Raw genomic sequence first — 27,970 nt, 5'->3', positions numbered from 1 at the left:
GGTTAGTGATAATTCTATGTCCTATTTTGTTTTCTTTTTTTTCTCAGTGTCTGAAATTGGCTCAGATTTAAATTACGAAACATTGAGAAGGCCACTTCTTCTCATTAAAAAATTGAGTAACGTGTTTCCTAGAAATAGAGCGTGCAGAGAGAGACACTTTAGCATAATTATGAAAATATATGCGTACGTGTGGGGGGGCTCACATTCAGAGTAAGCGGGGAGCATAAGAGGTACAGAGAAGTATGTAAAAGACCAAGTTTGTGACACACTTATTCTGTGGACCGAGAATGTGTCCCACAACTTAAGGTCCCTGATCCCAAGGCCATCTCTGACCCCTGCTGTCTCTACCCCCTCACGTGCTCTCGGCCTTTCATTTTATTAGTCTCCTCACCTAGGCTCTAGCTTTTATGAGAAACAAGGGCAGAAGCACCTGAGTGTCTCCTCACCACCGTGGCCCCGTAGCTCTGTGGCTGACATGAACATAGCTCACACAGAAAGGTCGCAGCCTGCCAGGGAAACCCAGTCTGTACTCGACACCTTAGGGATGAGTAGAAATGGCTTCTCTGGGGACGTCAGGCCAGATCCATTGAGTTGAGAGCAAGGAGCAGAGCACCGCTGCCTTCCCCGTTAACTCCTCTCTCTCTGTTGGCCTCCTGCAGGCGACCAGCCTCTGTACAGCATTCCTATCGAGAACATTCTGGCAGTGGAGAAATTGGAGGAGGAGTCCTTCAAAATGAAAAACGTGAGTGCTACTCGCAGATTCTCTTCCTGTTGGTTAAAATGGCTGTACCTCAAGCGTTTCCCGTTCTCTCAGTATCTCCGTATTACCTGGGATATTCACAAGGAGCTGTGTGATGTGATCCAAACCAGTTAACTCTCCCCAGGAGGGTGGGGCCGAAACTTCATCCTGGTGGCTTCCGTGGGAGATTCTGGGAACACCAGTGACACTCTTTTACAAAATACCCAGAAACGGACTCCAGGCCTGTAAACGGAATTTTTTTGTGTGTGAAACTCTATATTTTAATGTAATTTTGAATTTATAAAAAGTTACAAGAACAGAACAGAGAAACTCCCACATACCCTTTATCCAGACTTACTAATTGTTTACATTTGTCCCATTTGCTTACTCATATTCATTCTCTCCCCTCCCATGTATATAATGTATTTTGTCCTGAACCGTATAAATATTTTGGAGTGTATTTTCTAAAAGCAAGAACATTGTTTTACATAACAACAGTATAGTTATCAAAATCAGCAAATGTAACTTTGACACATACAATGTTATTACCAAATCCCACAGTCCATAATAAATTTTGCAAGTTGTCCCAATAATGTTTTTTATAGCTATGGGGGGTTTTCCAGGCCAGGATCGCATATTGCATTTTGTTGTCTTTTTAGTCTCCTTTAATCTGGAACAGTTCCTCAGCCTTCCTTTGTGTTTCTTGGCCTTGGCGTTTTTGAAGCACACAGGCCGGCTCTTTTGTAGAGAGACCCTCCGTTCAGGTTTACCTGATGGCTCGCCGTGGTTAGAGTCAGATAATGAGTTTGGCAGGATGTTGTGTCCTTCCCAGCACATCCTATCAGGAGACGCCTAATGGTGGTTTCTCCTGTGATTGCTGTCAGCTTCGAGCACTTGAGTAGGGTGGCATCTGTAAAGTTGCTGTTTTTCTCTTTAATTTGGGGCAAGATGCATTGAACTATGTCAATATCCTGTTCCTCCTCCAATTTTTACCTACTAGTTTGGAGCCCTGGTGGCACAGTGGTTAAGAGCTCTGCTGCTAACCAAAAGGTTGGCAGTTCGAATCCACCAGCAGCTCCTTGGAAACCCTATGGACAGTTCTACTCTGTCCTATAAGGTCACTGTAAGTCGGAATTGACTCGACGGCAATGGGTTTGGGGTTTTTTTTATTTCATTTTAGCCCCCGTGATGACTTTCTATCATTCCTTCTATATTTTTTCTTGGCTTTCTACTGGGCAAAATCTTTCTCTTCTCCATTTATTTATTTATTTATTTATTTATGTTGTTCTAATCCATTACTAGCATTATTTATTTTGATGCTCAAATTGTCCCAGATGTGGCTTTGGGAAGTGGAACAGTTTTTAAACCCAGGCATGCTTCTCAGGGCACTGGCACAGGCCGTACCTCGGTCCCCTCCTAAGGAGGTGTGAGCACAGATCGGGTTTTCTTGCGAGTCACTCAAGCAGCCCGTGCACCTCAGCCAGCCTGCGACTTGCTCCCTAAAGAGAGCGGCAACAAGTTACTTTCAGTCATTTCAAAGTCCAACTTCGGAACTAGGCCATGGAAGGGAAACCATTTGCTGTGTGCTCAAGTGTAGAAAGACTAATAAAACTGCCAGCATGGAGGTCAGTTTCTGGTAATAGTTGAAACACTTAAAAAACAGCTTTGGGAATCCCAATGTTATGTTTGTTTGTGGGATAATTTGGGGGGCATCTGGGCATGGGAGTTTTGAGAGCAGTCCCCCCCAGGCGTTAGGTACTAAGGGGTGTGCTGTCTGAAGACAATTTAAAAATAAACAGACTAAACGTCAGTCTGGTTTGTCTTACGACCATGTGCTGCCACTAGGCCCTCCCTCCTTGTTCCACCATGTAGAGGATAGTTTGCAGTACAACTTTGTGTGTGTGTGTGTGTGTGTGTGTGTGTGTGAGAGAGATAAAAATATACACAACAAAACATTCACCAATTCAGCAGTTTCTACGTGTAGAATCCATGACATTGATTACACTATCCTCTTCATGTTGAACAACCCCTATCCTATTTTCTTCCTAGTTATTCCCCCACCATTAACATACACTCAATGCCCCCTAAGCAAAAATTCCCCTTACCCCCTCCCTCCTACCCCTAGTAACCACTGATGATCTTTGTTTTCTATGTAGTTGCTTGTTTCACATAACTGAGCTTATACAGTACTTGTCATTTTGCGACTGACTTATTCCCTCAGCATGATGTTTTCAAGGTTCATCCATGTTGTGGCATGCGTCAGGACTTCGTTTGTCTTTATGACCGAGTAATCTTCCATCGTATGTATGTACCAAGTTTTGTTTATCCATTCATCTGTTGATGGACATTTTGGCTATTGTGAAAAGTGCTGCAGTGAACACTGGTGTTCAGGTTTCTGCTTGCGAGCCTGCTTTCACTGCTTCTGGGTATATACCTAGGATTGGGATTGCTGAGTCATGTCATAGTATCACTTCTTATCCCCTCTCTGAAGCTCTATGTGAGAAGGACATTTTCACATTGAGTGCCAAGAGAAGCCTTGTCTCTCCTGAGAAGATGGTATATGGTCTCCTTATGAAAGTTTTCCTTGAATATTTCCCTTGTCGCTTTGTCCATCAGTAAATTCCTGAGGGAATTCAGCCTAGTTCTGTAAGAGGCCCAGTGCGCATAGAAACAAAAAGTACAGATAGTGTCCGGCAGCCCTAGAGTTGCACCTTAGCCTCACCAACTTCCAGATGTAAAGCCAAACCAGTTGCCTTCAAGTCGACTCTGACTCATGGTGGCCGTATGTGTGCCACAGTAGAACTGTGCTCCACAAGGTTTTCGGTGGCTGGTTTTTCAGAAGTGGATCATGAGGACTTTCTGCCAAGGAGCCTCTGAGTGCACTCAAACCTCCAACTTTTCTGTTAGCAGTCGAGTGTTTAACCATTTGCACCACCTAGGGACTCCACCAGATGTGTAAAAGGGGTATATTGCTAAACGTCAGGTCCTCCATTTCCTCATCTGTAAGACAGGATACCCACACCCATCTCTTATGCTATTAAAAAAAAAAAACCCATTGCCATGGAGTCAATTCCAACTCACAGCGAACCTATAGGACACAGTAGAACTGCCCCAGAGGCTTTCCAAGGAGCAGCTGGTGGATTCAAACTGCTGACCAGAGGTGGTCCATGCAGAGCCATTAGCACAATAGTTGGCATTTACTAAGTGCTCAGTAAAGGGTGAGCTTTTGTTTTGTTTTATTTTAATTAAAAATCTGAATATTTATGCCCTACCTTCTCTCCAGTCTTGATTATCTTTTCTAATTTATATTTCTCTGTTCCTAATTGCTAAAAGTATTTTTTATATTTTTCTCTTCATTGGATGTATTTCATGTAAGTCACCTGGAGTCTTTTGTAGAGCAAAGTGAGGCTATAAATAATAAATTTAAATAATTTATTATAAATGGTAATATTTAAAACTTAAAAAAGGAACAAATATGTTCCTCAGTTGGCCAGGTCCAAAGACACCTCAGACCCAGGGTCTTGGGCTGAGCAAGGCCCACCTGTGTGTGCTGCACTGAGTGGTTTTGATCTTCCAGCTCAGTCCTCGGTTAGCTATTGTAACTTCCCTTGAGAGAAGATGCGTGCATTTCCTCTTTCCTTGAGCGGAGTTTCTTGGGGGAGCCCTACTCCTACTCCTCTGTCCTCCAACAGCTCCAATCCAGGGCATTTCTCTGCACTTCCTCCCAAAGGGTGAGTGGGAGGGCGGGACCTGGCAGCAGGTCTGGCTGAGGGTTTGCGTAGACAGAAAGGCAGGCCTAGCTCACTGGGTTTTATTCTCCCTGATGATGCTTAATTGCTCTTTCCGTATGTGAATGAGAGTTGGCTAGAGAATTGGTGTACACACCATAAGTGAACATTGCATCTGTGTTGGTTTCTGGGGCTGGTGAACCCAAGTGCCTGTTCTCACCATCTTGGATTGGTGACTCCCAGTCTTAGTTAGCTAGTGCTGCTATAATATGAGTTGGAATCAACTCGACGGAACATAACAACCACAAGCTGTAATACAGATACCACAAATGGGTGGCTTTAAAGGACAGAAATTTATTTTTTCACAGTTTAAACCAAAACCAAACCAAACTCTTTGCTGTCAAGTTGATTCCAATTCATCGCAACCCTACAGGACAGAGTAGAAGTGCCCCTTGAGGTTTCCAAGGAGCAGCCAGTGGAGTCGAACTGCCAGCCTTTTGGTTAGCAGCCTTAGCTCTTAACCACTGTGCCACCAGGGCCCCTGTCACAGTGTAGGAGGCTAGAAGTCTGAATTCAGGACACCTACTGTAGGAGAAGGCTCTCTGTTGGCTCTGGGGGAACATCCTCGTCTCAGCGTCTGTTTCTGTGGTATCCCTCAGTTCCTTGGCAATCTTCATGTGGCATCTGTCTTCCCCCACTTGGGTTTCCTTGTCTCTGTGTCTGTGCTGCTCCTTATAACTCAGAGGTGATTAGGTTTAGGACACACCCTGCACTGATATGGACTCCTTACCATAACAAAGGAAACCTTCTTTCCAGACAGGCTCACAGATAAAGGGGTTAGGATTCCAACACATGTTTTGAGGGGCACGATTCAATCCATAACACTCCCATTGCTTCTCTGGCACAAGTCAGCTGGGACAAGTCAGTCACCCTCCGTAATCCTCCATTTCCTCATCTGTAAAATGGACATAATAATACGTATTTGCAAGGATTAAACTAAATTGGTATATAAAGCACTTAGGACAATACCTAGGCAGAAGTTCATTCATTTCTCCTAATAATCATTTAATAGAACTTTAGGGAGAGCTTGGTCAAGCAGGACTCTGCAATAGGTGTAACATAGTATAGTAATTGGAGCACTGGTGGTGCAGTGGTTAAGAGCTCGGCTGCTAACCAAAAGGCTGGCAGTTCAAATCCACCAGCTGCGCCTTGGAAACCCTATGGGGCCATTCTACTCTGTCCTACAGGGTCTCTATTAGTTGAAATCGACTCGACGACAACGAGTTAGTACAGTAATTTGGAATCCTTTACTAAAAAGAGATCTTATCTTAATGATGTAGAGAGTTGTTCTCAGAGTGTTGGATAATCATTCCTAAGGTTTTGTTTTGTTTTCTGTTTAAAATTCAGACAAGGATTACTTCCTTGTGCTTTGCTTAAGAGCAACAGATGTGCCTGAAGGATGGAATTGTTTGAGTCACTGGAGAAATTCTTGGCTTAGCTGGAAGATTCTCCATTAACAGATGGCCCTGCCTCAGGCCTCTTTAAGTATCATTCAAAGAAAAACCCCATAGATCCTGGACATACACTACTTTCCTAAAGTCCACTGCTGAGAACTATCCCAGGCACCATCCTAGGAATTTCCAGACATTTTCTAGCCTCATTTAATCCTCATAGCAACCCTGAGAGGAGGTAGTTACAATTATTATCCCCATTGTCAGATGACGGAGGCCTGGAGAAGCTGATGGAACTTGCTGGAGGTCACACAGCTCATCAGTGGTGGGGAGGAATTCCAACTCAGACCTGCTCAACTCCGAACCTTTGCTCATTTCTCATCACTGTTATTCCCAGGAGTCTTGTCCAGGCCCCAGTCCACCACCCTACGAGCCTCCCTCCTGGACATCCCTAACCGTTTGCTCGTGTATTTGACCCTGTGTGTCTTCATCACCATCACAATTGTCTTCTCTTCCCAGTCACAGGGAACACCCCTTGAGAGCTGAGCAGGTAGCCACTGGATAGACTGGAGTTTCAGAGCCATACAGCCTTACAAGTCAGCTCCCTATTGGACCAATAATTTCCTTCAGATGCCGGAGAGTCATTCATTAGTGACTGCTAGCCTCCCTCGAGAATGGTGTTGATTTACATTACCACCGTGAATTATTTTTCTAGAGAATAGAAATGCATTGAAGACCCATTGCATGCCAGCCACTCTGCAAACTGCATTTCACTGCCTTCTCACACCAGGGTTCCGCAGTAGACATTATCATTTGTGTTTTACAGAAAAGGAACCCACGGCAAGAGAGAGTTAAGTTACGCTTTCCAAGGTGACAAGTAGATGGAGAATATTTTCCGAGCTCTGTCTCTCTGGCCCACCTCCTCTCTGACTGATTCTTTTTCTGCTCTCGTTCCACGTCCTTCTTCCTGTCTTTCTTCATCTTGCAGTGGAATCACTGTTCCCTAGTCGAGTTTGAGCGTCAGGTACTCAGTCGGTGCCTAAGACTGCACTGGGACTGTGGTGGACATGACAGCCTATTGTAGCTGAGGCTGGGGGACAGATGACTTAAGGTCCCTGGGTGGTGCAAATGGTTTGCAGGTGTCTGGTAACCCTGGGGGTGCAGTGGTTAAAGCGCTTGACTTCTAACTGAAAGGTCAGTGGTTCGAAATCCACCAGCTGCTCCGTGGGATAAAGATGTGGCAGTCTGCTCCTGTAAAGATTTACAGCCTTGGAAACCCTCTGGGGCACTTCTCCTCTGTCCTATAGGGTCGCTATGAGTCGCAATTGACTTGATGGCAGTGGGCTTGAGTTTTTGTAGGTTTGGTAACCAAAAGATTAGCAGTTCAAACCCACCCAGTAGCACTGCGGAAGAAACAGGCCTGGCGATCTGCTTCCGTAAAGATTACACCAAGAAAACCCTACAGAGCGGTTCTACTGTGTAGCACCTGAGGTCTCCTAAATCTCAAATCAACAACAGAAACATAATCAACAACAAAAACTCTTGATGACCTAACCCGTAGTCAGTCAGTAAGTCAGTCTCTATCATTGGAAAGCATCACGATGAACTCATTTCTCCATTTGGGTTTGATAGCAGGACCCTGTCATCACCTCGTCAGCAGGCAGCTTCTGTTTGCTTGGAGAGGCAGAAGCAGTGATGAAGCCTGTGCACAGCTCCAGCTGCCCTCCCGGGGCGCCATTCCACAGACAACACCTTCCCTTCAGTCATGTAGGAAGTGTATGCTCTTATTACCTCCATTTTTGGTCATCTTTAAGACCATCAAACATCCCCTCCTACTAGGATTATTTGAGAAGGATTCCTTGGGCAAGCAGATCACCTAGTGGGAGACGTGGGATTTTTTTTTTTACCTGGAAGATATTCCCTAGTACCTTTTCCGAGTTTTTGGGTGGCAAAAATGGTTAAGTGCCGGACTGTTAATAGAAAGGTTGGTGGTTCGAACTCACCCAGAGATGCTTCAGGAGACAGCCCTGGTGATCTACTTCCAGCGGTCAGAGCCGTTGAAAACCGTCTGGAGTGCAGTTCCACTATGCACACGTAGGGTAGCTGTGGGTCAGAACTGCGTCTGTGACGGCAACTGGTTTGGTTATTTTTGTTCAGTACCTTTTCCAGGAGACCGAAATGTCCAGGTCATTGGCCTTGAGTCTCTCTCCCCTCGCCTTCCCCGTGTCTCTTTCTTTAAGTGTCATTCTTAAGGGCAGAGCAGGACATGCCTGCAGGATGACACCGCATCACAGGCTCTTCGCAGGCCTGTGACTCAGAACCAGGCTCTCTCCATCAGAGGGAGGGTGAACATAGCAGAGATGACTCAAGTGGCCGCCATCCGCCAGGGGTCTGCCTCTCTTAGAATAGCAGTCAGGGAGGCCAGGGGAATGCTGGCCCTTGAGGCCTGTGGTGTTTTCAGACCGTCCATGGAAGGAAGCAAGTGTGGAAAATGTCTTGGAAGCACCTGTGAGCTGTCTTCATTCTACCAGGTCCTTAATTTAGGTTTCAAGTAATTCCCTAATTTTAGCATCGTCTATTCATTGGCTTGTTTTTTCCTGCTGCCTTCCCCAAAGCCAGCTCCCCATAGCTCTCATGTCCGTGCCATTAGCTGTTGGGCTAATGATCTCCACAATTTGAAAGGCATTTCTGAAGGCCTACTATGTGCCAACAAGGAGTCCCTGGGTAGCACAAATGGTTAAGCACTTAGATGCTAACAGAAAGGCTGGTGGTTCGAACCCACCCGGAGGCACCTTTAGAAGAAAGTCCTGGTGATCTGCTTCCGAAAGGTCACAGCCCAGAAAACCCTGTGGAGCTCAGTTCTGCTCTGCACACATAGGGTCGCCACGAGTCAGGAATGACTCCACAGCAACTGGTATGGTGGTATACTATGTGCCCGGCCCATAGGAAAGGCCAGGCCTGTAATCATCAACAGCAAAAATTTCCTCTGTCCAGAGGCTCAGCCTTGATTGGGCATCACAGTCATGTAAACAAATGCATGCAAAAATTGAGATGTACACAATAGTGCATGTGTGTGCAGGGTTCATGGGGCTGAGAGGGTCCCCATCTCTATAAATGAACCCCCAGCTATTTACGACGGAAACTGGCATCACCCTAACTCCCTACCCCACATCCAGTCCTCGGGAATGCTGTTGGGTCAACTCCTGATCCTCCGTATAAAATCTGTCTACTTCTGTTCTTCCTCTCTGTGCTCCCATGTTGGTGAAGGCCATCATCATCTCTGGCTTCTGCGGCAGCCTCCTTCATGGTGTCCCCTCATGCCCTCTGATCATACCACTCTCTTTGTCCTCAGACCAGACCAGCCTAAACCCTCCTGGAGCTCTCTGGCCCTGCCCCGCTCTCCAGCTCCTCTCTCAGCTTCTGTGTTTAGCCTGGCCTGTTCCCTTCTGAGAGCACCCACCCTTTCTCTGACCTCAGGGCCTTTGCACCTACCATTCCTCTTGCCTGAAACACTCTCCATCTCCCTGTCTTAGTTACCTGGTGCTGCCATAGCGAAAATACCACAAGTCGGTGGCTTTAAAGAACAGAAATTTATTTTTAGTTTAGGAGACTAGAAGTCTGAATTTAGGGTATGACTCTTGGAGAAGGCCCTTCCTTGATTATTGCAGCTTCTAGAAGCTGCCAGCAATCCTTGTAGATGCATCTGTCTCTGTCATCTTTCTCTTCTCCCTGTGTGTCTCTCTGAGTCCATTCTGCTCTTTTCATAATTTAGAAGTGATTAGATTTATAACCCACCGCTACATGGGTATAACTTAATTAACATAACGAAGAAAACCCTATTTCCAAACAGGATCATATTTATAGGTGTAAGAGCCAAGATTTCAGCATATACACAATTCAATCCATAACACTTTCCTCTCCCCACATTGCCTAATGAATTCTTAATCATCGTTTTGACCTCAGTGGAGGGTCATTTATTTATATGGTCCTCTCCTGACCCCCGTGTTAGATCTTACCCCACACAACCCAAGCACTCTGTATTTACATTTGTCTTTCTTGCTGACTGGAAGCTGCATGACCTAGCATAGTGTCTGGCACCTAGTAGACCTCAGTAATGTGTGTTGAATGAGTACTAGATGGGAAGGCAGTGGAGGCTCAGAGAAGCCGCACAGAGGAAGTAACACCTACCCTAGAGGAGGAGGAGGAGTCCTGGGTGGTCAGGCAGGAAAAGGGGAAGAGCATTTCAGACAGAGACAGCATGTGTAGAGGCTCAGTGGCAGGAAACCCAGAAGTGGTTCTGGATGATTAGAAGACAACTTCCCTGAGAAGCGGTTCTAGATGACTACACCACAGCTTCTCCGGCAGGGGGCAGCTGAAGATGGGGACAGAAAGGGGTCAGGATGAGGTCTGCAGGACCTTGCATGAAAATGTAAAAAAGTTTTTAAGAAGAGTTTAAAAAACAAAAAGGCCAAAGAAACAATCCCAACATATATGTATGTGTGTGTATGTATGTATATACATTTATGTATATATAATGTGTATATGTATATTAAAAAAAAAAAAAACCCGTTGCCATCAAGACGATTCTGACTCATAGCGACCCTATAGGACAGAGTAGAACTGCCCCATAGGGTTTCCAAGGAGCGCCTGATGGATTCGAACTGCAGAGCTTTTGGTTAGCAGCCGAGCTCTTAACCACTATGCCACCAGGGTTTCTGTATATGTATGCATAATGTGTATATATATATATATATAATGTGTATATGTATACACACACACACACACACATATAGTTAGTTAATCCTTATTATTTGCAGATTCAGTATTTGCAAATTTGCCTACTCGCTAAAATTTATTTGTAACCCCAAAATCAATCTGTGCAGTGCTTTTGTGATCATTCACAGACATGAACATGCACAGAGCAATAAAAAATTGAGTCACCAGACTTGCCCATTTCCAGCTGAGGTCAAACAAGGCTGGCTCAGTATTTGCTAGTTAAGTGTTCACGGGATCTGAAGAACATAACTACTATGAAAAATGAGCATAGGCCTTATCTAATAGTGGTTAAGAGCTTGGCTGCTATGAGTCGGGATTGACTCGACAGCAACGTGTTTGGTTTTTTTTGGTTATGGTCAAACTTCAGTATGTCCCTGTGAAGGAGATAAGCAGGGTCCCTCCTTTACTTTTAAAATAAAGACACCCCAGGGCACGAAATGACTTGCAGGCTGACTCAGGAGTAGTCCGGCTGAGGATAGCGCCGGCCTCTTCAGTCCAAGCCTCCTTGGTTTCCCCCAGCCCAGCTGCCTCCCTCTCGCTTGTTTGTCTTCCAGAGGAAGGGCCATGCTTTCTGAGCGTCAAGTTCAAGGAGCAGCAGAGGTCTGGTTCTACGCACAGCTGTGGTCTTCTCCTGGTGCTCAGAGCACCAGAGCCTCAGACCAGCAGCCCCCAGGGTTTTGTCTGAGCCTCTGTGCCCCACTTTGTAAAACAGCAATAACAACCCCCACCTGCTAGAGACTTAAAGTTTAAGGAGCAAAAGTTCATGAGGCTGGTGGTGGCCATAAAGGCACCCTCCAGGGCCTGGAGCCTTTTTCCTCCTTCCCTCTGCCCTGTTTGTGTGAGCCCCTCCTAAGCCTGTGCCTGGGGTCTCCTCAGATGTTCCAGGTCATTCAGCCCGAGAGAGCGCTGTACATCCAGGCCAACAACTGCGTGGAGGCCAAGGACTGGATTGACATCCTCACCAAAGTCAGCCAGTGCAACAAGAAGCGTCTCACCGTCTACCACCCCTCCGCCTACCTGAATGGCCACTGGCTGTGCTGCAAGGCCTCCTCAGACTCGGCCCCTGGCTGCACCCCCTGCACTGGGTAAGTGGAGCAGACTCTCTGCCCCTTCTCCAGCTGAGCCAGCTCTGTGGAGCATGACCTCAGGCCAGTGCTCAGAGTGACCTGCCCACAAGGACACTGGACAGTGTTTCCCACCCCTCCCCTCCCGGTCATCCAGGGCCGCCAAGGACAGTTGTCTAGTCTGTGCACTGTACAGAGAAGTTGGGGTGAGGGGGCAAGTTGAACTAAAACACATCCCGCATCCACTCAGCAAGCAGCATACCCTCAGGCTGTGTCTCCCCAGACGAGTGTTGTTTTTTTTTTTTTTCCTAAATTGTTTAAGGAAGGGGCTGATGCACCTCTTTCTAAGCCTTCCACCCAGCAAGAGCACCTAGTTCTAATTCTCACACTGCCTCTGTGTAGACTAGCAGGGAGCTCTGTCCCTTCCACAGTTCCTCTTGCTCCCAGAGTGGGATTGGAGCTCACAAGCTCTTAAAAATGTCCATCAATAGCAAACCACAAAGGGTTAAGAAAAAAAAGTCCAGCGGGTGTAGTTTCCTTTGGGGGAGGAGGGGTGGGGCAGGATGAAGGCTGGGAACACAATGCAGAGAAAAACACCCCAGGGATAGAGTGCTGTCTTACTTCATCTAAGAAGAGTCTGCAAATATTCCACCACCCTGCAAAGCTTCATCCTGCTTGTAGATAAACCACCCCCTCCTTTGATTTCTCCAACTGAAATCTCGCGCATACTTGCCCTTTGTAAACTGAGGCAGCTCGTTCTCTTCTTGGCTCCTTCTTCAGCTGGGTCTCCTATGGCTCATTAGAAGCTCCAGGTCATCAGTGCTAGTCCTGAGAAGGAGGCCTGAGTGTGGCGCTCAGCCCACTGGTTATGTTAGATGTGACTTGTGCATATGATAATGACAACAGCAATGACGGCTCTCATTCGTTGAACAGTGGCCTCCTTAGGCATGTGCTCAGTGGTTGGCATACCTGCCCTCATTTCATCTTACGGAACCCTTGGAGATGGGAACTGTATTGTCCACTTCTATGCATGAAGAAGCTGAGAGTCAGAGGCTAACAAACTCATCAGGTCACACAGTCAATGGGCGGTGAAGCAGCAGTGCAAACTCAGGGCTCTGGGTATAAAGTCCCTTCTCCTGGGACTGCCTGTCATGCTTCTCCAAGGCAGAGGCAGGGGAGGAAGGAAGGGAGTCTCCATTAGTCCCCTTCTCTGTGGGTTGCTTTGAATCCATCTGAGCAGGAGCCCACAGCAGCTTCCAGGGCAGGAAGAGGAACGCCTGCTTTTTTCTCACCTGGAGCGCCTTCTAGGTGACCCCTCAGGGAACACATTGTCTGAGTAGCATCTGTGTTGTTACTGAGTCAGCCCCGGACTCATGGCCACTCCATACAAGATGGAACAAAACGCTGCGCGGTCCTGTGTCATCCCCATGATCAGCTGCAGATCAGACAGTTGCGATGCTTAGGGTTTTCACTGGCTGCTATTCAGAAGTAGTTCTCCAGGCTTTTCTTCCTAGTCTGTCTTAGTCTGGAAGCTCCACTGACAGATGGGGGATGGCTGTGCATGAGGTGCATTGGCCGGGAATCGAACCTGGGTCTCCTGCATGGAAGGTGAGAATTCTACCACAGAACCTCCGCTGGCCTCTGTAGAGGGTTGTCTTTTTATCTGGATCATTTATTTCCTGGGCAAAGCAAGTCTGTTTTGCTTGTTTGTTGCCTTAGGAGACCAGTGGGTAACAAAAAGCCCCCAGGCTCCCAAAACTGTGGACAGCCATTTCTAAATGCTTGTGAAGGGTTTTGCACACCAAACGCAAATGCCCGAGCCCTGATCTTTAGCTCGCCTTGTCAAGTATGGAGCCCTGGTGGTGCAGTGGTTAAGAGCTACGGGTGCTAACCAAAAGGTCAGCAGTTCGAGTGCACCAGCCACTCCTTGGAAACCCTGTGGGGCAGTTCTACTGTGTCCTACAGGGTCGCTATAAGTCAGAATCGACTTGACGGCAACCAGTTGTCAAGTAACCCTAAGTCTGGCATCAGTGTTAACGTACAGTCACGTGATCTTCTTTCTTTAGTGGTTCTTAAATATTAACACCATAATTAAAAGCATTATTTTAAATGAGTATTTTTGTCTTTGTGTTTGCTCTCCTTGTGTCTGGACAGCGGCCTGCCAGCAAACATCCAGCTTGACATTGATGGGGACCGGGAGACAGAGCGCATCTATTCCCTCTTTAACCTGTATATGAATAAACTGGAGAAAATGCAAGGTAAGGGCAGGAGGGAGCGTTCTGCAGCTTGTCAAGCAAGACTCGTGGGCAGTTTCGGTGAAGGCCAGCCAAGGTCCTGGGTACCACATGGAGTCATTCTCCAGAGACGCACCAGGAAAGTAAAAATAGTCCACCCGAAGCATCTGGTGTGTTTTTGGTCTGCCCTCAGGTGTCTTTGTTTATAGCACTGATGTGCAAAAGCTTCTTGCAAGTTAGGCAGCTATTTGGCGCAAAGCTACTTTACTGATAAGATCTACAGAGAATTTTAAGATGGAATTTAATGTGCAACATCTGAAAAACTGCCAAATTATTGAGACCTTCCTGTTACTTAGTAACCCTCCATACTTCCAAAATGAGACTTTCATTCTTTCGTGTTTTCCAGAGGGACGAGCGTGTGTGTGTGTGTGTGTGCGCGCACGCACAGCTGGTATTGCATGTTTCAAATCATATTCTGTGCAAGCTTAGTTATCAGTGACATTTAAGTGCTTTACATACTTTTTAGAACTTGAAAAAACTTCTAGGTCACCTAAAAAAAAAATCAGGTGACATGGGGCTGACCATCTGAGGGCTGTAGTGTAGGAGAAAAAGCAGACATAAAAAAGAATCCCCTGGAAGGTGAGTGAGCTGTAGTTGTTTCTACCGTGAGATCTGTAAGAGCTCAGCTCTGCTGTTAGGGAGGGGGCATGACCGGGGCCCTGAAGTCTCGCTCAAAAGGTGAACTAAAATGAAGGTGCCTGGAAATGAGCTTGTTTGATTTTCCCCCCTTTTTATTCCTTCCTGATCTAACCCAGAGGTGTCGAGTGCATGCCACAGCCTGGAAAATACTATAATCCTGCTTTGGCTTCCGTGCAATTGCACGTCTGTGAGCTCCGGTTTCCACCCTGCAGCACTCGTTCTGACTCATCCTGGCGTGTGCACGGGCACCCAGGTGCACACACACACACACACACACACACAAACATAGGAGGGCCACCCCCCGCCAGCAATAGGCTAAATACAGTGCCTGACTCCAAAGTACCAGAACTTCATGCAGCTATAGCCTGGAGGCTGCCTTTGGCCTCCAGGTGGCAAAGACAGTGGAGCTAGGATGGGGACAGCTTTTTTCAGCTCACTGTTGGGAACGAGCAAGACAGAGGAGGGTAGAGTCAAGGGATTTGAATAGGTTGAGGCCACAGTGTAAGATCCAGGTTCATTAAATAGACCGATTAGGCCCTCTGTGATCGGCTCCTGCTGCCTTCCAGCCTCACCTCTCACCACCCTGCCCCTCACTTTCCTCCCAGCAGTACCAAGCTGCCTGTGGCTGCCTCCAGACACCAGACCATTTCCCACCACTATGCCTTTGCCCCCACTGTCCTCTCTGCTTGGAATGCCCTCCCCCACTTCTTAGTCTGGCTAACCTTACTTATCTTTTTTAAGTCTCAGCCCAGACATTACCTTTTCCCAGGAGCTTTGCCTAACTTCCCCACCTCAGGTAGGTTTGGCATCATTGTACCATACCAAGAAAGCCAAACCCATTGCTGTCGAGTTGATCCTCACTCATAACGACCCTATAGGACAGAGTAGAACTGCCCCACAGGGTTTCTAAGATGTAATCTTTATGGGAGCAGACTGCCACATCTTTCTCCCATGGAGTGGCTGGCGGATTTGAACCACCAACCTTTCATTTAGTAGCCAAGCGCTTAACCACTGCAATAAGCTGTGACATTTTGAGAGCAGAGACCATGTCTTCTTTCCCCCAGTGCCTGGCACAAAGCAAGGACTCAGTACTTGTTTATAGGATGGATGGACGGACAGACGGACGGACGGGTGGGCGGAAAAGGTCTCACATATTCAGCCTTCCTTCCAGTACAGTCATCTTGACGACATGCATTCAGAGAATTTCAAAACGATTGGAAACCTCAAATCTCATCTGCTCTAGGCTTCTCATCCTACAGGATAGGAAACTGAGGCACAGAAGCATTGAGTCACTTGTTTAACTGTGTTCAAACCTCTGCCTAGAATATCAGTGCTTTTCGAGGCAATGTTTTTTTGTAAGAGTTCTGATTGCCTCAAGACACTCCTTTTATATTAGCCAGATTCCATTTCCCTGCACACTCTACCAATGGGTCTTATTTCTATCCAATGTAATAAGTCCTTTCCACCTATAAATGACGGACTTTTAATTATTGAAGAAAACTTGTAGTCACCTGTGTAAGAAAAAAATGGCCATGTAGTCTCCTTCATCCCTTCTGGGGCAGTTTCACCCCCTGGCCAACCTCCTTGGGGTACACTCAGGTTTGGGCACAGTCCAGCTGACATTCAGGTTTGGGTCATGGGACTGCAGTTGACGCAGATGAGCTTTTCGTGCAGTGGAAAGAGCCCAGCTGGAGGGGACGCCAGCTCACCATTATTTGAGATATAACCTGGGACAAGTTACATACTTCTTCATCTGTAAAATATGCGTGTTGTTGTTGGTGTTGGGTGCTGCCAAGTTAATTCTAACTCTTAGCGACCCCATGTGACAGAGTAGAACTGCCCCATAGGGTTTTCTCGGTGTAATCTTTACGGGAGCAGATCGCCAGGTCTTTCTCCCACAGAGCCACTCGGTGGGCTTGAACTGCCAACCTTTATGTTAGTAGCCAAGCACTTAACTGTTGCGCCACCAGGGCTCCTTTAAAATAGGCATAAATGCCCATTTATTAGAGTTTTTGGTCTAAGATTAAACGGATGCCTTGTATGGAGCATCTAGCACAGTGTCTCACACATCGTTATTAAATAAATGTTAAGACTTTTCACACCCCCCACACTGGTCGCTCGTTGCGCTTCAGTCAGCTGAAAGGTTCAGCTGATTTGATCAATCAGTCTCTTCCAACCTACCCTCAGAACTTAGTTTTAGTCCTGTTATTTTATATCTAAGTAATACTGAAGTTGGGTTCAGTGTTATAATCTATTGAGGTCTTTGTGAATCCTGTTTCTTATCATCAAATCTGTTAGATATCTTTTCCAACTTTATATCATTTGATCACCATTGTGAACATACTTTCTTTCGCCAAGGCTAAAATTATATACTTGAATATGCACTTTAATCCAGTTGACACTTGGGGACTACAAGTGGTCTACGAGTACAAATCTGCCTAATTAACTGTTCCATTTTTACTCTATGATTTTGTATCTTGTTCATGAGGCTATTTTATCAGAAGACTTGATGAAGTCAACATACACCTACTCCAGTATTTCCTTAAGCTCTATGAGTTTTATAAACCAGTTGCCGTTGAGTAACTGACTCATGGCGACCCCATGTGTGCCAGAGTAGAACTGTGCTCCAAAGGATTTTCTGTAGTTTATTTTTCAGAAGTAGATTGCCAGACCTTTCATGCTTCTGGGTATACTCGAACTGCCAATCTTTCACTTAGCAGCCAAACACTTAACCATTTGCACTTCCCAGGGATTCCCTAAGCTTTACTGACCCCATCAAAAGGGGAAATACAGTTTGCTTATAATGATTTATCCTAATGAATGCTAGTTTTATGATTTTCCTTCCTAAATACTCATAACCTACTTGTTTGATAATCCATTGAAGAATTTTGCAACTGATATATAGTTTATGGAATCCATCTTCTTCGTAAGTTCAACATTAAAAAATACTTGCCAGGCATTAGTCTCAGGGCATGTTCCCATTGCTTGTGACCGTCCACAGGTCACTCCCAGCACTTACTCACTCAGACCCTGGGTTCTTCGGTTCTCTGAGATGTGATTCATCTGAGACTGAAGAGCATGGGCTCTGGAGTCACCCTGCCTCAGTTGAAGCCCAGCATCATCAACTATGAGACAAATGAGGCAAATTACTCAGTCAGGCTGAATCCTCACTTCCTCTTCTGTGAAGTGGGGCTAGCCATGGACCAGCATAATAGAGTTAGTTTGAGGATTAAATTAAATAACCCACATAAAGCAGTTAGCACAGCACCCAGAACTAGACAGGCTGTAAATCTTATCTGCTTTTGCTTTTATAGTGTTTATCTTCATCATCATTGCTATTGTTGATCTCTCCTATCTGGTCATCAGTTCTTCCGTGATCTCTAGTTTACCCATCTATGCTGTGTAGCATTCTCTTTAATGAATAAGAACCAAGCCACGTAGGGCTCAGTTCTGCCTTGCTATTATCTGCTAACACCACATTACCTTTCCCAGCAATGAGAATGATGTTTTGGGTTGCCTTTCTCAATTTCCATGAATATTTATTTAAGGTTTAAGCCCTTCATACCGACCTGTGCTTATAGGCTTGTGGCATCCCTTTGCATTTGTCCTCTGATGAGCCCCTCCCTGCATTTTATGACAACAACTAACACTCACTGTGCACTGACTAAGCTGTGCCAGGCACTGGGCTGAGGGCTTCACTGGGGTCAGTCAGTCACCCTCTCAGGTGGGCACCTGTTGTTTTTGTTAGGTGCCGTTGAGTTGGTTCCAACTTATAGCAACCCTATGGACAACAGGATGGTCCTGCACCACCCTCACAAGTGTTGTCATGCTGGAGCCCACTGATGCAGCCGCTGTGTCATTCCGTCTCATTGAGGGCCTTCCTCTTTCTTGCTGACCCTCTACTTTACCAAGCATGATGTCCTTCTCCAGGGACTGGTCCCTCCTGATAACATGTCCAAAGTATGTAAGATGAAGTCTTCCCATCCTTGCTTCCAAGGAGCACTCTGGCTGTGCTTCTTCCAAGACGGGTTCGTTCTTCTGGCAGTCCATGGTATATTCAGTATTCTTCGCCAACCCCATAATTCGAAGGCGTCAATTCTTCCGTCTTCCTTATTCATTGTCCAGCTTTCACATGCATATGAGGCGACTGAAAACACCATGGCTTGGGTTAGGTGCACCTTAATCCTCAAAGTGACATCTTTGCTCAGTAACACTTTAAAGAGGCCTTTTGTAGCAGATTGTCCCAATGCAGTACTTCGTTTGATTTCCTGACTACTGCTTCCATTAGCATTGATTGTGGATCCAAGTAAAATGAAATCCTTGACAACTTCAGTCTTTTCTCCATTTATCATGATGTTTCTTACTGGTCCAATCATGAGGATTTTTGTTTTCTTTATGTTGAGGTTAAATCCATACTGAAGGCTGTAGCTTTTGATCTTCATCTATTACCCCCATTTTTCAGGTGGGTTAACTGAGGCACAGAGAGTTTCAGTAACTTGCCCAACATCATACAGTTATAGAACTTAGGATGGAAATTCCAGCAGGCTGGTTCCAGAGACCACAACTCCTCCTATACTTCACTTAATATAAGAAAGCTGGGCCCACGCGGCAGTGCCTTCGAAGCCCGCTGAGTGGCGTTCTTTACCTCTCTCCTTTTTCTTTTACTCTTTTATGCCTGGCGGGAATTGTTCAACACTACCTACTCAGAATTTCATGTTTACAGCTTCTTATCTTTCTCAGGTCATAGTTCCCTTAGAGTCTTTGTCCATAGAATTAAGGATTGAGAGATTTTTCCCTTGGACTGAAAGTCAGGAAAACAGTTCCCACATAGATGGTGAGAATTCTACCACTGAACCTCACTGTCCCTCTTCTGCTGCATAGGGATCGTGACATGACTGAGACTGAAAGTAGAAACAGGCCTGCGTGTCCGGGTACCCAAGTCCGCCAACTTCCCCTGCTCCCCTCACCCCACTGGGTGCCATTTGACAGCTCCCTTACCTCGTTGTTGCAGAGGCCTGTGGAAGCAAATCTGTCTATGATGGGCCCGAGCAGGAAGAGTATTCAACGTTCATCATTGACGACCCTCAGGAGACCTACAAGACACTAAAGCAGATCATCGCTGGGGTTGGAGCTTTGGAACAGGAACACGCCCAGTATAAACGGGACAAATTCAAGAAGACGAAATACGGGAGCCAGTGAGTATGGAGTCTGTCCCCGGGTGACATGTTACATTATGGCAAGCGTGTGGGAAGGCTGGGGGACGGGGCTGCAGGAGCTCAGAGTCACCTGTGTGCATGAGCACACACCTGACGACGAGGAGGGGAGTGTATGTGGGTTCCAGGAACAACCCAGCTGCAGTGCTCAGAGCCACGTTTACATGGGAGTTAGCGCTGTCTGTCAGAGGACGAGAGGCAGGCACTCGAGGAGACGGGACCCTTCAGAGGAGGTGACCCACTGTTCTCCCCAAAGCCTCTGCCCAGTGTCCTGAGGAAATCTACCGAGGTGGAGAAATGCCTCCTGTCCCACACTTGGCACCCCAGGAGTTTCTGACACTTTCCCTGTTCCCGGTGGTACCCAGACGTGTTCTCTGCCTCAGCTAAGTTCCACCAAACCAGAAACCTATTGCCGTTGAGTCAACTCCGACTCATTGCAACTCTATAAGACAGAGTAAAACTGCCCCATAGGGTTTCCAAGGAGCGGCTGGTGCATTCGAACTGCTGACCTTTTGGTTACAAGCTGAATTCTTGACCACTGCGCCACACCCACTGCCAACTGCAGACCTGTTGCCAGTTCTCCGTGCTACCAAGGGCACTCAGGAGTGGAGGCAGACTCTGGAGTGGCCCTCATGCTTTGTTTAGTTGAGGGGAGGTGGGGTATAGTGTGTGCAGGACACAGATTCTGGAGCCAGACTGCCTGCCCTCGATTCCTGGTTCACTCGCTTGCAAGCATCTGTCAGGGATCTCAGAGAAACAGAACCAATAGTATACACAGTGAAACCTGTCAGAGCCGGAACTCAATGGGATGGCCTTGTTTTCCCAGGTCTCATGAGGTTTCTGCCTTTGACAGGGTACAGTCTTGCTACTTTTCTATCACCTGTTTTAGTGGAAGATATTTGAGTTTTCCTTCTGACAGGTTTCTGCCTTACACAGGTTCCAGCTTTCGCAAGTTTTACTGTATGTGTAAAGATAAATATATGTATATATGCACATACACGCACAAAAAACAAAAACAAAACTCATTGCTGTCAAGTCAGTTCTGACCTCAGCGACCCTGCAGGACAGAGTAGAACTGTCATAGGGTTTCCAGTGCTCAGCAAGATGGATTGACACAGTGGCTGCAACAATGGGCTCAAACATAGCAGTGATTGTGAGGATGATGCAGGACTGGGCAGTGTTTCGTTCTTCTGTACATAGGGTCACTATGCATCAGAACCAACTCAACGGTACCGAATAATAATATAAATCTTTATGGAAGGAGACTGCCACATCTTTCTCCTATGAAATAGCTGGTGGGCTGGAACCACCAACCTTTTGGCTAGCAACTGAGCATGTAACCACTGCGCCATCAGGGCTCCTTCACATACAGACACACATATACATATACATCTACTTCTCACTTATCGACTTTCTCATCTGACATTTTGCATTTACGACGGTAGTAAAAAATACACTATCCGACTCTTCTGCACATTAACGATGTATATCTGGCACTAACAAACACTGAGAGTAATGCTGGCTGTGATGGTTAAGGTTACATGTCAAGCTGGCTGGGCCATGATTCTCAGTGGTTGGACAGTTATGTAATCATGTAATTTGGCAGTTACATAATGATGTAATTTATCAGTTATGTAATGACGTAATTTGGCAGTTATGTAATGATGTAGTCATTCTCCATTTTGTAATCTGACGTGGTCATCCGCCATTTTCACGTAACGCTGATTTTCACGTAATGACCTGGTCTTTGGAACCTATCTATGTTGGTAAGTGAGGAGTGTGTGTATATACCTGTGCAAGTTGTTGTTGGTTGCCGTGGAGTCAGCTCTGACTCATGGAAACCTAACGTATAACAGAACAAAACGTTGCCTGGTCCTGCGACATGTTCATGATCGTTGGTGTGTTTGAGTCCATTAGCCACTGGAAACCCTACAGATCATAACAGAATGTACATATACACATGTTATTGTTGTTACCTGTTGTCAAATTGGCCCCTGACTCATGGAAAGCCCATGCACAATGGGATCAGATGGTTGTGACTCATAAGGTTTTCACTGACTGATTTTTCAAAACTCTGCTGAAACCTGTTTAGCATGACAGCAACACCAAGCCTGCACTGACAGACGGGTGGTGGCTGTGCATGAGGTGCATTAGCTAAAACTCAAACCTGCACGGAAGGTGAGAATTCTACCACCGAGCCACCACTGCCCTCACATATACGTATACAGAAGATTTATTTTAAGAAACTGGCTCTTGCAACTGTGGAAGCTGGCTAATCCAAAATCCTTAGGGCAGGCCAGCAGGCTGGAAACTTGGCGGGAGTTCACACTGACTCCTGAGGCAAAATTCCTTTTCTCTGGGAAATCTCAATTTTTGCTCTTAATGCCTTCAACTGATTGGATGGGGCCCACCCATATTATCCAGGATAATCTCCTTTACTTAAAGCCATCTGAGCGTAAATATTAATCACAGCTACAAAATGCCTTCACAGCAACATCGAGAGTAGTGTTCCACCAAACAGCTGGCACTGTAGCCTAGCCAAGTTGATCTGTAAGACTAACCATAGTGCCAGTTAACCACAGGCAAGTTAATTAACCTCTCTGAACCTCATTCTCCTCCTCTTTGAAACAAAACCTTCCTTACAAAGTTGTTGAAAGACTATCAAGTTAATTGTATAAAAGGCTTAGGATAGTACCTGGCGCATAGTGAGTGTTCCTTCAAAGGTCACTGCTAGTGTCGTTATTAGCATCAGGTGCTAGGCTTCCTCCATCCTGCAGGTGTATGTGTGGGACCAACATGGCGGGATCAACCTGCACATTCTTGAACGGTGGTGGACGAGTGTGACAGGGAGCTTATGTGGGGCAGCATGTGCTCTTCCTATCCTTCCTTCCAAGGGAGATGTGGGCTTGATAAAGGGAAAGTAGTGAAGGCTCTTGGAGAAAAACAGGACCCCTCTGATCTAGACTTTGGCTAGGTGGCTCACAGGAACCAAACATGACATGCCTCACAGGTGATATCTGACTCAGTCTCTGCTCCTAGGTGTAATTGTACATGGAAGTATAAACTACCAAATCATCATGCCATATCCCTTTAACACTTCTCTGCGGAGAGAGCCCACATTGACCTTTTAAAACGTGTTGTCTTCATCTGTATTAAATGTATGCATCAACCTCATCAGGAGCCCCTGTTGCGTAGTGGTTAAGTGCTTGGCTGCTAACCGAAAGGTTGGCGTTTCAAACCCACCAGCCACTCTACAAGAGAAAGATGTGGCAGTCTGCTTCCGTAAAGATTACAGCCTTGGAAACCCTATGGGGCAGTCCTACTCTGTCCTGTAGGGTTGCTGTGAGTCAGAATTGACTCGACAGCACACAACAACATCAACTTCGTAGTCAAAAGCCAACAGGTTGAACACAACATACAAAGCATGATCCTATTTCTTATAAGAAAAAGGTATACATGTACTGTCTCATTCAACAAGCATTTACTGAATTCTTACCTTCCATGCAGGTTTGATTCTTGGCCAGTGCACCTCACGCACAGCCACCACCCATCTGGCAATGTAGGCTTGGTGTTGCTGTGCCAGGAACTGTTCCAGGCACTAGACATTCAGCGATGCACAGAACAGCTCAAAACCCCTGCCCTCATGGAGCCTACATTCTACACACACATACATATAAACAGCAAATGTGTTCACAGTGGCTACTTCAAGGGATGGGCTTTGGCATAATTGTTACTTTCTTCGTTTTGCTTATCTGTATTTTTTAATATTTAGTACAGTGAGTATGTATCATATTTATAAGTAGAATAAAGACCCTAGTGGCATAGTGGTTAAGAGTTCGGCTGCTAACCAAAAGGTTGGCAGTTCGAATCCACCAGGCGCTCCTTGGAAACCTTGTGGGGCAGTTCTACTCTGTCCTGTAGGGTCACTATGAGTCGGAATCCACTTGACAGTAACAGGTTTGGGGTTTTTTTTTGTAGTACTAATAAACATCCACAAGTATCTGCTGCCTTTGATGACGGAGAATGTGCCTCATTTTCCTTCTCCCCCCTCTCTCCCGTTTGTAGGGAACACCCCATTGGAGACAAGAGTTTCCAAAGCTACATCAGACAGCAGTCTGAAATTTCCACTCATTCCATTTAAAGCCTGCGGGATGTCCCAAGATGGCGCTGCTGAGTTAACCCCAGGAAGCCAAACTCTTTGAAAAGGAAAAAAGAATGGGAAAAAAAAAGTGGACAGAACGAGCAAGCAAAGGGAATCCATATTTCATCAAAGTGTATAAATAATAAGTATCGAGCTCTGAAACTGTTGAGACTTATGTTGTTTTTTCCTCTTTCCAAGAACTGTTACAATAGTTGCTATGCACTTTATTCATCTGGCATTGACACAGGTGACCCGAACTCTGCCTCTCTGGCATGTGTGTTGTCGGATGTGTTTTGTTTTGAAATTTGCTTTGGTTTCTTGGGAATCTAGCGATCAGTTCAATGATCAAGACGCATGGACTTTCCTGTGACAACACCCCAGCAGTCCTCCCCACTAGAGAAACCAAGTACGCCCTTGTTGAGTTGATTAACGAGACAGCATTATTCTGTAGAGCCGCATACTTTTTGTTTCACGTGCAGTTTTGCTGTTGCTGGTCTCTGTACAGTTGCCCTGCACCTGCGTAGCCCTTTAGGCCCTCTGCTTTTAACACGTTTGGGGATGTTAAGAGTATTATTCTTTCTTATGAGCCTGCTGTCCTGGGTTGCTGAAAAGCAAGCTAGGAAAGACAGCCTCTTGGTTTCAGATGTGTGATGCTGGTTTTGTTCCCAGCTGAAGGATCACTTTTGTGGCTGGGATGTGTGGAACTGCATAAAAATCCCTCTTTGAGGATGCTCCTGATCTTTTTGGAATATGGGCTTCCTTCTACAGAGAGCTCTGGCCTTTAACTTGTGTTGGGATCTATGATGACTTTGAAATGATCAAGACTTGGGAAAGGGAAAGGTGCTGATTTCCAGTCTTCTCTTTGCATCTATTGCTGCAACTGCCTCAGTGGGGATTAGAACCCTGCCAAGCCAACTGCTCTGAGAAGTGCTCCTCACAGCCTGTGGATGCCTGTGGAGTCATGCCGACTGGGGCTGATGAGCTGGGGTCCTCTGACTCCCTGACTCCAAGCACAGAGCTGTTCTGCTGTTGGATGGGATTTAAAACTAGAATCCATATGTTGACCACCACTTGTGGAAGCTTGGGGAAAGATTTTTTAAACAGAAAGGTGCATTTTTCAAGCTGTTTTTCTTAATGTTTTTAACAGACAGTTTTTAATTAGCTCTTTGATATAAAACCTATACTCTTTAAAGGGGTGGATGGATGACAGTGGGACAAATACAAAGGGAACGGATTGTGTCTTTCATGAATGCCAGCTAAAGGTCTTCAAAAGAAATTGAAGTAGGGAAGAAATTCTGTAAGCTTGAAATGTTGGGGCCTTAGATGGTCCAGACTTTCCTCTTGGGGCCCCATGAACAATACTTTGCCTCTAACTCCAGGAAGCCCTCCCAAGAAGCTCTGGGGCTCTGGAAGCCTAGCAGAGCAGCAGGTGGGGGTGGACGCTGGGGATGGGGAGGGAGTCAGCTAGGACCAGAAAAAAAAAGGGCAAGTCACAACATCTTCGACTTGCTCTCCAGCTGTTTGCTAAAGAAACTTATTCCAAAAGCAGATCTCCTCACAGGGTATGCAGCATGCAGCTCAGCAGGCTGGGGTTTAGAAAGCACTGTTTAAAATAAATAGTAAGATGTATCCTTGTAATGATTTCTCTCTGTTCTTGTTTGGAAATACTGTAGTTCAGACTCTTAATCTAGATGGCAAAAAGTATCAGTATTTGTTGTCACAAAAATAGTGGAGGAAAATGTTGCAGAAGATCAAATTTGGGACACACAGCTATTAGGCGGCCACTGAACTGCAATTTTTAACATGGATTTGTAACTTAATATTTCTGTTTATAAAATACTAATGATTTGCGATGTATTTTACTGGCCAATTAAAACAGATGTTTTATTCTTTGTGAGACCTGGCTTGGTTTTTCAAGGGTTCACACTGGTAGTTACACACTTGGGTGGGGGTGGGAGTGCAGTGTGTTGGTAAGGGGAATGGATTCATGCGTGGGAGGAGAAGGGGGAGGTGGTCTAACTAGAAAAAATAGCTCCGATAGGTGACATCTAGCTGGGGGACATTGGGCCATGATGCTCTCCAGGAGGAACTGGTGTAGGACCAGCTGCTACTGAGGGACATGGAGAGCATGTTCTGAGGTGAGTCTCTCCTGTGGGCTGAACGTGAGGTGGCCAGCTCAGAGAAGACTGAAAAGACAGACTCCATCAAACACTACAGCCTCTAGAATGCAGGCAGCCCACAGCTCTGCGGAACCAGAATGAGCCAAAGGCAAGTCTTCTAGACAAGAGGAAGAATTGAGGTAATAGACATAGAGAGGCAGCTCTTCCTATGAGGAGACAACTGGAAGGTAACTGTCTCCCTGGGTGGCAGGCAGAGGGGCACTTCAGCGTTGTTTTCTAGGCAGATGGTTGTTCTCCCTCCTAGAGAGATGATGAGGAGTTAGGAAAGGAGCAGGAGAAGGGAGGGACTGAAAATGAAAAGAAGGGCTATTCTGGGCAGAGACCCCACCCCGCTCCACACATCATTAGAAGTAAAGACATTAAGTGCATCTTCTCATTTCTTTTTCACTTTCCCACTCCCAACCCCCATTTTGGTTTTCACTTAAAGTTGTTTTTTTTGCTTTGTTTTTAATTCCAGCCTGAGTCAGCTCTGTTAAGAGAAAAAATGAGGGAATTTGACTATGTTAAACACCAGAATCAGACATTTCTGGGGAAGCAGTAGACACCCACGTTTGATGGATGTACTGGTGGCAGCAGGGCTTAAAATCCACTGTTTCCCAAGAGACAGTGAGCTGGGGAGACTGAAGTTAGGTGCGCTGATGAGCCAACCTTCTGCACCTGACCTCCTCATTCCATAAGACGACCAACCAACCCATTGCCATCAAGTCAATTCTGACTCATAGAGACCTATAGGACAGAGTAGAACTGCCCCATAGGGCTTCTAAGGCTGTAAATCCTTAGGAAAGCTGATTGCCACAGCTTTCTCCCAAGGAGTGGCTGGTGGGTTCGAACCACAGACCTTTCAATTAGCGGTCGAGGGCTTTAAGTACTGTGCCACCAGGGCTCCTTATTCCACAGGAGGTGCTTGGTAATTAGAGAACGAGAAGAAGGTCCTTTCATTCAGTGTTGCTTTCATGCTGAGCAAAAATCAAAGACCCTCCTTGTCGCCCTCCATTCCCACTTTCTGTCCACTCTGGGCTGGGGCAGCTGAGGGTGGTGTGGAGAGCAATGCCAACCTGGGGGTACAGTTGAAAGATGGCATCCAGGTTTGGCAGGGTTAGGCACAAGGTGGTATTGAGGATGGAGCCAGCCGCTCAGGCTGAGCCCAGAAGCAGAGGCCAGGGGTACCAAAGTTAGCCCAAGAAGTCGGCATTCAAGGCAAGGCCGGAAGGCAAGCATGCAGGAACCTGGAGGATCAAGGTTAAGATTAAGAAGAACATTGCCAAGTTGGACTCAGTCCTGAGAAAGGAAACAGGAAGATCAAGAAATGTTATTCCATGTGAGAAGGAGTTGGAAGGACTGGAAGACAGGAGACAGTGGGAAGGTGATGGCAGATTGACCTGAAACCCCCTCTCCCAACAGCTCCCAAAGAGAGGTCCTTGTTGCCTTCTTGTAGACACCAGTGTAAGTCCACTTGCTGTTTCACAAGACAGCCTATCAGCTGAAGCCTTTGGGTTTTGGTTTCTATGTGGAACTCTTCTTTTTTTTTTCTTTCTTTCTTTTTTTATTTTTGTAGTTTAAATGAAGTTTACATTTCAAGTTAGTCTCCCATACAAAAATTTATACATACATTGTTATGTGACCCTAATTGCTCTCCCCTGACTGTGACAGCACACTCCCCTTTCCATCCCTGATGCCCGATGTCCATTCAACCAGCTCCGAACCTTCTCTGCCTTCTCACCTCACCTCCAGACAGAAGCTGCCCA

At 46.1% G+C, this 27,970-nt stretch overlaps 1 protein-coding gene across 1 annotated transcript in view; it reads left to right on the top strand.

Moving 5' to 3' along the window:
- The window catches only part of RASA3 (RAS p21 protein activator 3), a 63,394-nt gene extending 37,452 nt beyond the window's left edge, over positions 1 to 25,942 (top strand). Inside the window, exons 15-19 of the mRNA XM_023731898.1 lie at positions 660 to 742; positions 11,571 to 11,779; positions 13,913 to 14,016; positions 19,703 to 19,886; positions 23,970 to 25,942. Coding sequence (XP_023587666.1) covers positions 660 to 742; positions 11,571 to 11,779; positions 13,913 to 14,016; positions 19,703 to 19,886; positions 23,970 to 24,045 — 656 coding nt within the window. The 3' untranslated portion in view covers positions 24,046 to 25,942. The remainder of the gene's footprint in view (positions 1 to 659; positions 743 to 11,570; positions 11,780 to 13,912; positions 14,017 to 19,702; positions 19,887 to 23,969) is intronic.
- Positions 25,943 to 27,970: the final 2,028 nt, after the last annotated feature.

Source organism: Trichechus manatus, unplaced genomic scaffold, assembly GCF_000243295.1.
Source record: "Trichechus manatus latirostris isolate Lorelei unplaced genomic scaffold, TriManLat1.0 scaffold00004, whole genome shotgun sequence".
NCBI classification, from domain to species: Eukaryota; Metazoa; Chordata; class Mammalia; order Sirenia; family Trichechidae; genus Trichechus; species Trichechus manatus.
This window is presented reverse-complemented; position numbering and strand designations above follow the sequence as displayed.